Source organism: Eleginops maclovinus, chromosome 5, assembly GCF_036324505.1.
Source record: "Eleginops maclovinus isolate JMC-PN-2008 ecotype Puerto Natales chromosome 5, JC_Emac_rtc_rv5, whole genome shotgun sequence".
Classification (NCBI taxonomy): Eukaryota; Metazoa; Chordata; class Actinopteri; order Perciformes; family Eleginopidae; genus Eleginops; species Eleginops maclovinus.
Genome location: NC_086353.1, coordinates 15,651,751 through 15,665,967, shown reverse-complemented (window position 1 = coordinate 15,665,967; position 14,217 = coordinate 15,651,751). Strand labels below are relative to the sequence as shown.

The 14,217-nt window shown below is 38.9% G+C and overlaps 1 protein-coding gene across 1 annotated transcript in view; it reads left to right on the top strand.

The window, feature by feature from the left end:
• Window positions 1-1,259: 1,259 nt before the first annotated feature.
• helz (helicase with zinc finger) overlaps window positions 1,260-14,217 on the top strand; it is a 58,185-nt gene continuing 45,227 nt past the window's right edge. Inside the window, 15 exon segments of the mRNA XM_063883601.1 lie at window positions 1,260-1,342; window positions 3,983-4,096; window positions 4,216-4,276; window positions 6,226-6,471; window positions 7,461-7,497; window positions 8,195-8,319; window positions 9,995-10,051; window positions 10,177-10,225; window positions 10,705-10,780; window positions 11,045-11,243; window positions 11,723-11,830; window positions 11,996-12,137; window positions 12,228-12,370; window positions 12,372-12,384; window positions 12,676-12,946. Coding sequence (XP_063739671.1) covers window positions 6,244-6,471; window positions 7,461-7,497; window positions 8,195-8,319; window positions 9,995-10,051; window positions 10,177-10,225; window positions 10,705-10,780; window positions 11,045-11,243; window positions 11,723-11,830; window positions 11,996-12,137; window positions 12,228-12,370; window positions 12,372-12,384; window positions 12,676-12,946 — 1,448 coding nt within the window. The 5' untranslated portion in view covers window positions 1,260-1,342; window positions 3,983-4,096; window positions 4,216-4,276; window positions 6,226-6,243.

Genomic DNA, 14,217 nt, shown 5'->3' with positions numbered 1-14,217 from the left:
TGTGGTTCACCACTTCAACAGTGTCAGCATCTCCAGCTGTGTCATCAGGAAACACAGTACAGTGGCTTTCCCTTGACCATCACTGAAGGTAAGGCAATGGAGATACAAGGATCAGGCAGGAAATGACAATAATGGCTTGACCTGACTTTGTCTTAGGCATTGTATGCATAAAATCTCAAAGTTGATTTATGATTTTCTGTTAACAGCTGTGATGGACCAAATAATGGTACGATTGCTAAACAATAATAACAACTTTGTGTTGGCATTTAATGAACGTTACAGGAGATACAATGCTCCAATTGACCAAGAAAAAATGAAGCATGACAACTTCTCTTTACCAATTGTGATGCAATGTACAGTGATCTATCAAATAAAGGAAATAATCGGAAAGATTAGCTTTTAAAAGTTGTTGGGCCTCCTTCACATACTTTATGGTAGAAACTTAATTGAAACTACTTTTGAATGATTTATTTCTGGCTTTCTAAACTTTTTGGGGAAATTATTAATTGAGCGTGCAGCCTTAAGTGTTTTGGACATTTATAAACACATGCCTTCCACACCATGACAATGATTAATCATTTATCATTGTTTCCTTGACATTAGGCTGTACTTGTAGCATTTGTTTCAGAATCACTTATTCTTCTCTTTTTATGGTCTTACTATTTAGTTATTTATTATTAGAATATTTGGTTATTTTAACTTGCGTGAAACTTTATTTATAGTGTCAGCCTGATAATTATTTGATGAGAATTTCCGATAACAAAAGCAGTCAAGAGTAATATCCCTTGCAATTGCTGCATGTTTTGAATCAGAAACCAAACCAAACCCAAATATTTGACCCCAAGAAATATTGCCCATTTTTTTACTTCTCACTTTTTAAAATTGTTCATACCAACATAAACCCAAGAAGCTGTAGGGCATAGATATGTGCAACACTTCACACACATTAATGTCTTTTAAAGAAATAAACCAGTCATCAGGTACACATTAAGAGGTATTTTATTGCCCCAGTTACAATGAATATGGACAATTCTACAATGTCACATTTCAATTCTATATCTTTTGTAAAAATGGATTGGATTGGAATAGGTGTATACATAAACAATGACACTAAGTATACGTTTTAAATGAATACAACAAAATCATTTTAAGACAAAAGTCTTTTGACAAGGAATATCCCTGCCACCAGAGGCCACACACACACACACACACACACACACACACACATACATACATACACACACACACGCGCCAGTCCTCTCAACCTTCAGATCAGCACATCCCACTATGCTTTGCGATGGTCTGACAAGTGGATCCAAGATGGCGTAGAAAGTAAAGCTAGGTAAGTGTTGACTTCCCATTTTCAGCCCTTTCAGTTGTCTTTTTCATCGCAAAGCCACTGTCACGAATCCCCTCCACAAATCATTATGATAATGAAGAAGGCTTTGAGTTCATGCAAGGATAGGAACACGATGTCACATGAATTATATGCGCCTAAACACCGTGGCAAAATTACAGGCCCGATCCCGTTTTGTTTCGGCGAAGCTAGCTAGCTAACACCAGCTAGCTTGCTAACGTTAACAAACCAGCCAGCTATTCTTGTTGTGAGCCTGCCAGTTCGGTGCCAAGAAAGGTCGTGTTTTGGCTAACAAGCTAACTGTTAGCAACGCATATTCTGGTTTGTGGCAATGCTGTTTACCCTGTGCAAACGCGAACGGCAAGTTAACCAACATTTCAGGGGACATTTTTTTCAGGGCTTTGTAACGCTGCCGTCATCGGTCTGACTTGCAACAGTCATGACAAGTTCAGTAGAAAAACACCAGCTATAAATCTACCTATTGAAAAATGAAACAAGTCATTTTCAACGCGTGTGTTCATTACGGTATGCTCTATTGATATCTACTAAATGCACTTTGGAAATGTGCAATACTTATAGCCGTGTTTTCTCCACGTTGCTGCAAACGATACTCTCGAGCCAAATAACGTTATGTCCGGATAAAAACAATCCCATTTTGTTTTACAACTATCCTCATCAATAAACATAGGTTTTTCTTTCACTGTACTGCAGTCAAAGCTGTAGGTTCTGTAGTAGGATGTCCAAGCTGGACATTAAAAACAAAGCAGGTGTCGGCCCACTGTATCCCGCCAAACTATTTGTTGTTGCCCCTACGAAGTTGCTGGCTTGCGAGCACCAACATTAGGTAACATCTATTCTTACTGTTACAAATAGAAGTGTAAAATGCTACATAGGTTTTAAAATAACTTCAATTAATTAGAGAAGTTACTGCGTTAAGATCAGTCCTATGTTTGGTTTCATCTTTGACCCTATCTTCCATGCCTCACATATACAACAGTTGCACACTAGATTCTGGTGATTATATGTTGTCTCTCAATTTAGTAATATTATAGTATGGCCACTCTGGCAATAATGCCAAGACACAATTGCCCTTTTATGTGGTGCAAATGTTTTACCAATGGTATTACTATTTAACATGTACAATGTAAACACACTTCCCATAATGCATCTCTCTTGTCGTAGCAGGGGCCCGACCATTGTTGCGTGTTTAAGATTCTCCAGTTAAGCTATGTGTGTTATGGCAGTATGGGGGCTGCGACACTGTCATAATTGGCCAGTGGCTTTGTATTGCCATAAAACCTATGCATATCAACATATAGCATAAGGAAATCAAGCTTAGTTTGCACAGACTCATGTAGTGTCTTTCTGAAGAGATGGACAGTTGGGTGCATTGTACTTGAGGGTTAAATAATATTGCATGTGGTGCAATTGTTTTTTTTACCTATTGTTAGCCTGAGTGATCGTTTGTTGTAAAAGCAGCTGATGCGTGTTTGTGTCCTGCATGCAGCCAACTTATTTTACATTAGCTAAAGAATTTGTCTGTATGTTTTGGTCCTTAGGGACAAGAACAGGCTGATTCAGAGGCACTGCCAGTTGGGCTAAGACTGCTACAAGCATAGTTGCCTGTTGCTGGGTATCTAAAACCTAACTTTATGAAACACTAACTGCTTTTTATTGCAAAATGACGCTTCAGTGGCAGAAGTGCTCAGTGTTCGCCTTTTCTTGCTTAGGAATGGTTGGCACATGAAATTCCCACAATGGCCCATCTGGTAGTTGATGTTTTCTGCATTGACATACAGTAGCTGTCTGCTGCCTATTAAAGAACTACCTGTCACAAATATACCCCAAATTACGGAGCCACAAATTCCCATTCTATTCACTTTCTTTTGAGCAAGTCGCAATTAGAAGCTGATTTTAACACGGTGGTGAGGGACATTCAGCACCAGCTAATTGTTCTGGAATATAATGTGCAACCAAAAGTATGTTTGCAGCAACCTTTGCAAATATACTAAAATAGGGCTATATTCTATGGTTATAATTATTTTTTCTTCGAGCCTCAGGTAAGCAGAAAAGTCAATGCTGAAACCAGTAGGGTGCAAATTGAATCAAAAGTTACTAAGCCATTTCCCAAGGTTGAGCATTTGCTGCCCTGATGTTCCCCAGCAGGTCATTCTGTACCATCCTTATCCAGATCTGTGCTGGTTGGTGTGAAAAAGGTCACGCTGCCTCTTGTAATCTCACCAAGAGGTTAACATGATGCTGTGGCCCTGGCCTGCTGCTTGTTGGCCGTTAAAGAAATGTTGCTGGGGCCGCAGAGACGCATGATGGGCATTCTTAAGTAATTGCTATAATAGCTTTATCTTTCAAAAACTACAAAAACAGCGTTCACTTTAATTACAGTGTATGTTTATATGTAATATAATTTGTAACACGTATTCCTGTAACAAAATGCAGATGACAGAAGGTGCAGTCCAGAGGATGCGGCTGGTCCAACATGGCTGATCTTGCGCTGCATATATTGATTATCAACAATTGTTGTGATACGTGCTAAACTGAGAATATGTGTGTAATATCTTCAGCCAATCCTTTACATATCCTGTCTGTTTTTTTTGTTTGTTTTGACAGTAATTGACTTTAAATGCCTTACATGACCAAGTGAGGGTACCCACGTGTCGAATGCATAAAACTTGGTAGGCATTTTAAGAAGAAAGCGATAAAAAAATCCTCCCACTCATGAAGGTAATATACACACTCTTGTGTGGATCCACACATAATTAAATACCAATTACAGCCAGTCTAATTCATAAGTTCAGATTCAATGTCTTTACCTGTTTGCATTATGTTCCTAAATATACTAGTCTCTCCGGTGCATGTGAGCATGATGAATTCTCTCCACCAGACATCTTCAACGTTTAACAGGCATGTATATACAAAAGTATAAAAACTGTTTAGAAAATGTATGAAATTTGGTTGCATATTAATCTAAGACCTAAGTATGCACATGCATTTTTATGATGCAAACAAACCTGAGTTATCAAAGCATTAATATGTATCCATTGCCAACTCATTTGTCATTATGGTTCTGCAGATATTGGTTACATAGCTCCCATGAGTTCAAGTGTTTTTTACAAATACGCTGTTTTTTTTGTGCTAATTATATGTTTGGCCCATGCCGTAATGTCTATTTTAAGACATATTTAAACACTTAAAAAAAAACATTAAAAAACAAAACATCAAACAGTAACTTGGACCCCCACTGCAGTAACTTTGAGGACCCCCTAGGGCTGTTTAGAGCCTAAGAGCATGCTCTGAATTATATTCCACAATAGAGATTCACTATATTGGCATGCATTCCCATACATACACATTTGGCCCTGTGGCTATGCAGTGTCACAATGCACCCATGTCCTTCTGCATACTGTCCAGCACCTCATACTAGTCTTAATAAAGGCTTCACATTATATATGATCAACTATGATAATGCACTTAGTCTACGCAGTCAGATGTTACTAGACCGTTGACTCCACTGTGGTTGGTTCTGGTGATGGAGATGATTAAAAAAACAAAACAAAAAAAAGTCCCAAAAAATGCTTTAGGCTTCTCACGTGATCGCTGCTCTCCCAGCTGGATACAGATGTGTCTGAATGTACACAGTGTTAGGAAAGGCTTTGGATATATGGAATGAAAGAGCCGCTCTTGGAGCCTTATCCTCTCTTCCTGTTGATCTATGAAACAGATTAACCACATGAGGGTATGACTCTGGGTGATCTGACTTCCACATTGCATGCAATCACCCACAAAACACCATTTCGTCACAGTAGAAAAAAGTGCTATTTCTCAGAGCTCAAAAACATTTTTTTAAATGACTTGTTTGATCTAACCACCAGTTTAAAACCCACATGCACTTATATTACAATGATAAAAGAAGGATTTATATTTATAGTGTTAACATTTTCCTCAAATAATGAATACTCTTATCCTAAAACATAGCATCTCGTACTCCATTGAGGGGTGTCACACGGTCCTCTTTTAATTGAAAATGAAATCAACATCAATGTAAACATGAACATTTTAAAAGCAGAACTTGCACTCCCCCCTCAACATTTTCCCTCATCCTCAGCATTAACTTAGTCACAAGTTAATTTCCTGTCAATTAACCCTTTAGGAACCAAGGTTTCTTTTGCTAATACGTAGGACAAACAATCAACTCGAATCAAGGCCTCAAATTATTATTTACATTCTGTCATGTTTCAGTCAGATGCAAGAATAAGGGCAGAAACCTTCTCATTACATGTGAAGTATGAGTTGGAAAGTGTTACAACAAAAGGTGTGTGGGTGGGGGGGGGGGGGGAGTATGGAAAGTTTTATATTTCGGATTGTATAACGTGATATGTATGCATTTACAAACATTCCAATATTTGTCTGACGAATTTGCATGTTCCCTCTTGTGACAGTGAGCATGCTTGAGGAAACTAAAATAAAACTGTAAAATAAACACTGCCAAATGCCATGGAGGGAAAGGCTTTGTGAAAAAGCACATTTTTTGGGACTATGATTTACAAACTTAAAATGTTATGATGGTGTCATATTTTGATACATTTTTAATGAAGCCAAATTGAATCGTTTTTCAGAAAGGAAGTTCATTTCAACGATCATTTTAAACAATCTCTAACCCAGTGCTACGCTACAATGCTACCGATGATAAGCCCCCCGTCTTTACCTGCTGCATCGCTTTTACAGTAGCTACCTTTTGTCACTCTGGTCAGGGTGGCGGTATAGACACAGATAAGGTTGTTTTTCTCTAATCATCCCTTCTCCACAAAATATTTTCTTCTTATTATTCTGCTTGTCTTTTTTTTGGATTCCAGAAGTTTTGTCCCTGAGTCATGGCGGACAGGAGAGCGGAGAAGTCATGTGAAGAAGCCAGCAGATCGTTAGCAAGGCGGGAGTACGACGCGGCAGTCAGCCACAGCACGGAGGCCCTGGTGGTCCTTGCACCCCAAGCACCACCTTCGGGTGCCCCTGTCCCACAGAGCCCTACGTCTCTTGTGGCTGCCACCGGACCCCTCCGCAGCCGCGCCCTGCTCTACCGAATTGCTGCCTTCTTGCAGCTGGTAAGCACAGTGGCTGATGATGATGATGATGATGATGATGATGATAATAATAATAAAGCTTTATTTATTCAGCATTTTTCATACAGCACGTGCAGCTCAAAATGCCTTACAAATTGAAATACAAAATAAATAAATTCCCCTCGGATCAGATGTTTAAGACTTTTTCAGATATCTGCTGCATAGCAACTAAATATAACATTTAGGTAAAAGGTATGATAATTAAAAAATAAAATACAATAAAATAAAACCCTCAGAACTATAATAAAGGCTGAGCGATCAACAGATTAAAAGACCAACTTAGAAGGAAATGTTGCTATTAAAACTGTTAAATAAATAATATAAGTTAAAACGCTTTGAGACCTATAAAACAATATAAAAATAGGTAAATAATAAAGATTAAAAGACCATTTAAAGGGGTTGTCGCTAATAAATAGCTAATCTAAAAAGATGTGTCCTTTTTAACAATGTCCACTGAGTTAACCACTGTTTTCTCTCCTCTGTGGTTTTGTGGCCTTGAAATTCCTTCCTTTTGTGTTTTAAATCATAGCAGTCAACCACATGTATGCCGTGGGATGGGGAACCCCTTTCTTGGAGAATTAAAAGAAATCACAATTTTGAGACAGTACCTTCCATTTCAGCCAAAATAATAAAAGGTTCTCCTTGCCCTGAAATGAGGTCATCACACTCTAAGGCTGATCATTGTGCAGTGTACTAAAATATCGTCAAGAGAAAGAAATGAGAACAATATACCATACTTTCTTCCTCCAAGAGACTGTTATGTTATCTTCCCAGAGCACTAAAATTACACCAGTTACTTAAGCCCTAAGATTATGGAAACTACTTAAGTCTGTAATGATAGTGTGAGGGACTCCGCTGTGAGGCAAAGATAGTCATTCTTGGAGCTTATGTGAAGCTCTTACCCTGTTACACTATTCCCATTTGTTATGGTAACCACTTTCTTCAACTTTTATTTCTCCTTCTGCCAACAGAAAAACTATGATGAAGCAGATGAAGACTGCAAACATGGTAAGTGGCAATTCAAAGTGATACAGTCTGATGACACTGTATACAGTATGTTTTTTTTTACCAAGTGGCAGACAAAGAAGAAGAAATGTGTGTATGTCTTCCAGTGGGAAGCTTCTAGCATGCCTCGGCCTCAGCCTAGTAGAAGACATCTTATATTTTGACTTATTTCTTTGCAGAATTGAATCTGTTCAGAGGTGGGAAGTAACTAAGTATATTTACTCAAGTACTGTACTTAAGTAACATTTTGAGATTCTTGTACTTTACTTGAGCATTTCCATTTTATGCTACTTTGTACTTCTACTCCACTACAATTCAGAGGTTAATAGTGTACATTACTCCACCACATGTATTTAATACCTTTAGTTACTTTACAGATACACTTAAATCAGACTTTAGTTCCACCTGGAGTAAATTCACATCATTCAGTCTTGAAAACTAGCTGCAACCTTACCAGCTTTGATTTATAATCAAAACATATATATATAATTATTCTGAAAATGGGCCAAACTGCATAATGAGTACTTTTACTTTCTGTACTTTGAGTATATTTTGATGCCAATTATGTTCTACTTTTACTTGAGTACAAGATCTGAGTACTTCTCCCACCTCTGAATCTGTTTATAGGTTAATGTAATTGCTTAATTACTTCATGTTCCAGAGAACGGACCTAAGTTCTGTGTTCTTCCTCCTGTCATAGTTATGGCAGAAGAGGTGGCCAGGGGAGATGGTTCGCTACAGGCCAGCCTGCGCTCCATGCTGGTGGATGGCAGCCTGCAGGAGGTGGCCAGCATCCTCTCCAAAGCCTTGTATGGAGAGCCAATGGTATGATTAACGGACGATGTACACAATATGTGCATAGAGTCGGTCTACACATTGACTGTAGAGTGGACTACCAAATTAAATTCTATGCCTGTAAGGTATGTCATTAAAAAGTGTTCTCCCCCAGCTGACTACATTTAATGCTATTCTTTTTAACAGCAAATGGTCTCCAATAGGGCCTGTTTTCCTTTATTACTGACCCTACTCTAAATGTATCACCTCCTGGAGTAAAGATCCCAGCAGAGCTTATCTGATCTTGTTTTTAAATGTCTATACATGTGCCTGATTTGAGTCATCTGATACTTTTACAACAAGCAGAAAATAGAAAGATATGGATGTTTAAATAAAAGGGTCCCTCACTGATTGAATAAGACTTGTTGGCAGGTGCCTGCAGCCCAAGTGCTGTGTATCAAATGACAACACACTTGCATGACACACAGCACAGCTAAACTCTACAGTGTGTAGTGCCAGCTTAACACATTCAAATACAAAAGTAAAAGGAGGATTAGTTGAGGGAAGACCAAGACACTGTTATATATAATCTGATGAGTAGAAAGAGGGTTGCTATCACATGAGAAAAGAAGCCCAAGCTATGTCAGGAATTGTTTTGTTTTTGAGGGACAGAGACAGGATTGTCCACGCAGAATTTTGGATGACCTTGTTGCCAAACTCAACCTTTTAATTTGTGTGTGTGTCTGCGTGGCAGTGGGCAGGAAGTGGTTGCAAACAGGAGCAGAGTGGAGCTGAGGGAGGCATCTTGGCAGCAAAATACATGTTGATGCATAAAGACATTGGTTAGGTTTAGCAAACAGAGAATTCAGCCAGGAGGAGAAAATGGGGAAACAAAAGAGTGACGCTGTGTATATCCTCAAAGTAACACTTTTATAAGCGAACACCACTCACTTTATTTTAGAGATGAGTTTTCACATTTCTTTAGTAGGCCTCATAGTCATCCAGTTTGAAACTTTGTATCATTACTAACTCAGCTGTGGTACATAAACGATTTGGATTATCTGAAAGCAGTTTTTTTTATTGTTGTTCTAAAATGTCATATCTTCTGTGTGTTTTCATCATGTTCTTTAACATTCAATATTAAAAACCATCCCAACCCCATAACAATGTCCAGAAAGGGATTCCCTCTTTCAGGTTAGAGTTCACTTAAACATCTGATTATTGGCTGTTGTTTTAAATAAAGTCTTAATGCAGAATCCACCCATATTACTTTTTGTATGATAAAATGTGTCTCAAAAGACCCAATGAGACCCTATAGATGTTCCATATTTTGAGTTACAGGCAGAAATCTACCTACAGAAATGACAAATTAGAAGAGAAAATGCACTAAAAGCACTTCATTTAGATATTGCTAAAGGTTAAAAGTGTTTGCCACACGTTTCCCTTTCACATTCTCTGATGCACATACTATTCAACATTTTAGTTGACATCTCTCCCTGATGTTTGGAGCTTCAAGTTTTCACACATACAATCCAGCTTCGGAATAAATGGATGGTGATTTATTTAAATCTTGCTTGTAGAAACTTGAAAAAGACAATATAAAGGAGACTATACTAAACATCTGCCAGCTAATAGTCAATTGTTTTATATTGACAATGACATTGACTGAAAACACTGATTGCACTTTGTTGTTATAATGGAAATGCTTTGATCCTTTCTCAAACAGAACGGCATTGTTGCAAAAGACCTTTCCAGATTAAAAATGCTCTTCTCGGAAATAGAGGTAAGAGTCTTCATCTGGTTGCAAGCCGCCTCACTGTTGTGCTGTCTTTTTAAAAGGTGATGTATTACTAATAACAATAATAATACTTTTTGTGTCCCAACCTCTACCCAATCTTTGTCTGTCAGTCTATAAACAGGGAGATGGCGCCAGAATACACAGAAGACCAGGAGGAAGGTGAGCTAATCAGTAGCATGGCTCGTTTTCAGTACAACCCCAAACTGACTGAGTATACGATTCTATGCCTGCTTAGCACCAAAGATTTGTTACAGAATAATAATAATAAACTTTATTTATATAGCACCTTTCCTGCTTGACACAGCCCACAGTGCTTTACAGTTACTTATATCATACAACAATAAAACAGGAACAGTGATACTACTACAATTACATTAGCCCAAATTAAAAGCCAAATTAAAAAGATAGGTCTTCAATTTACTTTTAAAATTCCAACAGAGGTTGCTGTTCTTAGATCCGATGGATGTTTGTATATGTTTAGAAAGTCTTTAATAAGCCAGTTGGCAGATTTGTATCGGACTCTTAACAGGTTACAAGCTGGCTGATAGTCAGTTTACAATGTTGTTTAATGTGTGTGATGTTTTTCTCTGGCTTGGTTTAATGTTATATTGACCACTTAGCTGTGGGATCTTTTACAGAGGTCCAAGATGGCTGGCAATTCCGGCCTCCTCCCCGAGGAGTCACCAGCAGTGAGGAGTACACCCTCTGTAAAAGGTAATGCAAACTGGCTTGTTATTTCTAGTATCTGTTGTTTATTAAAACAAATGTAAAATGCTCACCGCAAAATAGCTGTTTTTTTATATTAAACGATGAAATGCAGGATATCCTCAAATTTCTGGGAAACTTCAGAAAATGTTGAATTCTTTGGGATCTCATGACATAAAACAATTAGTTAAAATTGTCGATGTATGTTATTTACTTGAATGATTGCCTACTTGTTTAAGCAGCAGTTGAGCTCTCTGTTTGTCTTCGCTGTAGGTACTTGGAGCAGGGTCTGTGTCGGTACGGGGCCCAGTGTACGTCAGCCCACTCTCAGGAGGAGCTGATGGAGTGGCAGAAGCGTTATGCGTCACGCCTCATCCGCCTCAAACAGCAGCAGGAGAGCAAACACTTCACAGAGAACTACATGGAGACCCTGATAGAGAAGTGGATGAATTCCCTCAGCCCAGAGAAAGTGGTGAGTGCATGCGCGATATAAAGAGGGGCAATGGGTAGAAGAAAAAAATACCAGGCTGATCCGAGGATTCACTTCCTTATAAACCCCCTAACACGAATGTGTGTGTGGTACTGTGTTATGATTTAATTAAAGCCTCTCTTTTTAAGGCTAATGGGGTAGTTGTGCTCTACTGTCAGTGTTAAAAATATACATGTCATCTTTTCCTATTTACATATTGTTATTTTATAATCAAAGAAGTTGAGTATCCCATATTTGCACGGCAATAATAAACTATCTTATCCCCTTTCCTGGAAGTCTTTTGAATCCGATGAGTCGACAAGCTGACAGAATTATTGTTTTCTCAAGCTGTTATAATAGGCACATTTATAAAACTAACCACCCCTACAGCCTGACTGTTGAGGTTCACATACATGGGATATGTGCATGTCATGACGTGTGAACTGAATTTTAACCATTTGTCTTTTTTTTTCTTTTTCTAGCTAAGTGACTATTTAGAAGGAGTGTCTGTAGAAACAAGCTCCAGCCTCTCTGTAACTGTTGCCGCCAAAAAATCTGCCCACTCCTGGACCTTCTCGTTCTTGTGCAAGGTAGGACGATGTGTTTAATACCAACTCTGTACAGATCCAAGTTTAACCAGGTCTCCTATCAGAGCAACACTGAACATAAGGCCAGTGGATAACGCCAGTGCTGGTTGTTGGTCCTAAGCATCTTTTGTTTGTTTTCTCTTTTTTTATCTCCGTCTCCTTGACTAGCCGCCTAGAAAGCTGTTCCGCATCGCCCTGCTCTACGATGCCCACCGGCCGCACTTCTTCATCACAGGGGTGTCATCTGAGGAGCGGCAGCAAACCCTCCCCAAAGGCTGCCAGGAGTGGACCCCAGGAGAGGAAGCAGCAGGTATGGACCGGTTACAGATTCAGTCTTTTTTTGTTGTTGACTTAAACACAATTTGAAATGTATTAACCCTTAATGATGCTGCTTTGACAGTGGTGCCAGACAATGGCCTTGACCATTCTATCTACAAGGTGACATTGGGCTTCAGCACGGAAATCTTCGGTACCTTCCGACAGACCGTTGTTTTCGACTTCGGCTCAGAACCTGTGCTGATGAAGCGAATCATGGTGGATGCCTGCCTCGATTGAAGGTGAGCTAACGGCAATAAGGTCATGTGCTGTCAAAAGCTTTTCAGATTTATAGCAAATGAATTAAAAGTACTTTTTTATTAAATGGTATCTATTCAAACAACGGTTCTTTACATTGGCGTCAACTTGTAGATTGCTTTCTAATCACGTTCGGATAGGTATTTCAGTTGGTTGAACAAGCAGCTTCAGTAATACAAACTGTCAATAACCCTCAGTCCTTTTGTCTTTTAGTATGTTCATTTGTAGTTTTGTACTGGATGCCCAAAATATAAAACTATCCATTTTGTTCTCAGACCTTGAGCATCTGATGGCAGCCAGGCAGCAGCTCTTGATCACGGCGAAGCGCTGGGACTCCTCCTGTAAGACCATCGTAGAATTCGTTCCTAATGAGACGATGGCAGACCTGGAGCGCAGCCTCCTATCCCGCTATCAGATCCCTCTGTCGGCCGACCAGCTCTTCACCCAGTCCGTCCTGGACAAGACTCTGACCAAAGAAAACTACCAGGCCCGACTGCACGACCTGCTCTACATTGAAGAGATCGCACAGTACAAGGAAGTTAGCAAGTGAGTAAACACGTTTCTATGGTTCCTTTCTACGGGGATAGTAAAAAGAGGAGATAATAAATCCGGAATAATATTTGAGAGGGTAAAACATATCTGGAATAAATAATCTAAAGGGCAAAATAATTGATGTTAAACTCATCCAGCAGGTGACTAAAATGATTTTACTGTTAAACAGCTAAAATAAGATGGTGTGCGGTTATTTATAGCCTGCTTGTTATCTAGTAGGTAAACGTACCAATTAATAATTGTCCACTGATGCAAGCAAGTCCAAGACTTTCTTACTGTGACATGTATACACAGCTCTGGAATGAAGAGACCTCTCCCCATTTTTCTTAAATCTCGATCTCTACATGTATGGCAGCCATCCCAGTGTCTGTTGAATTCCAACACAGAGAAATGTTGTCAGTAGTTTATAGAATACAATAAAAAATATCATTTAACTCAAAGATCTACCTTTTTAAATAGGAAAACCAGAGAAACTGATAATGCTGCGGTGGTCTCAATTTTCTCCGGGGCTGTATGTTTGTATAATTTTTTGTTAGAAACAACTTTTAAACAAACCAAAAGTTTGTTTATAGTCCCTAGAAAATAAAAAATATTTTATTGCTTAACCACTAATACATTAGTTTCTTTTTATGTTATGTGAACCCACCACAAGGTGTCAGACTCGACCTTCCTTGAGAATTTGCAGAGAGAAAGAGAGAGACTCAAAGTGTGTCAGTTTCATATCATAGCACATATCTAAGGTTATTCCTTTGTGTGGAAAATAGTGTTTTTTTTCCTCTAAAATGGTTTATGCGAGCACAGTGGACCCTCTCCCACCAATTCAAATGTCTCAGCTTTCTTTTTTGATCTTAGTTTGATCTTTTACTCATGACTCGTGGCGTCATTTGGCCTTGCTAGCAATTACACTCACCTGCAGTGTTAAATATCCTTTCAATCCGATGCATTTCCAATGTTCGTATGAGTGATCTCACTGCCTACTAAACCAGCCGTGTCCTGGTTGGCTCTATTGCTTTTCACAGCTGATTGAGTTTCAGCGGGAGATTTCCAGGTTCGGACTGGATTCCTTCCATTGGATTATTAAGGTCATTCAAAAGCAACCAATGACTTAAAATAAACCCCAATTAGAATATCTCTCTGAGTAGATATTTCATGCTCAATGCGTCATGGTCACGAGGCATCACTTGATTATCTGAAGTGCTCCTCCATTACTCACTCCATGTTCAGTGTCTTGCTGCCTCTCCTTGTTACTCTAGAGAGAGTATAGC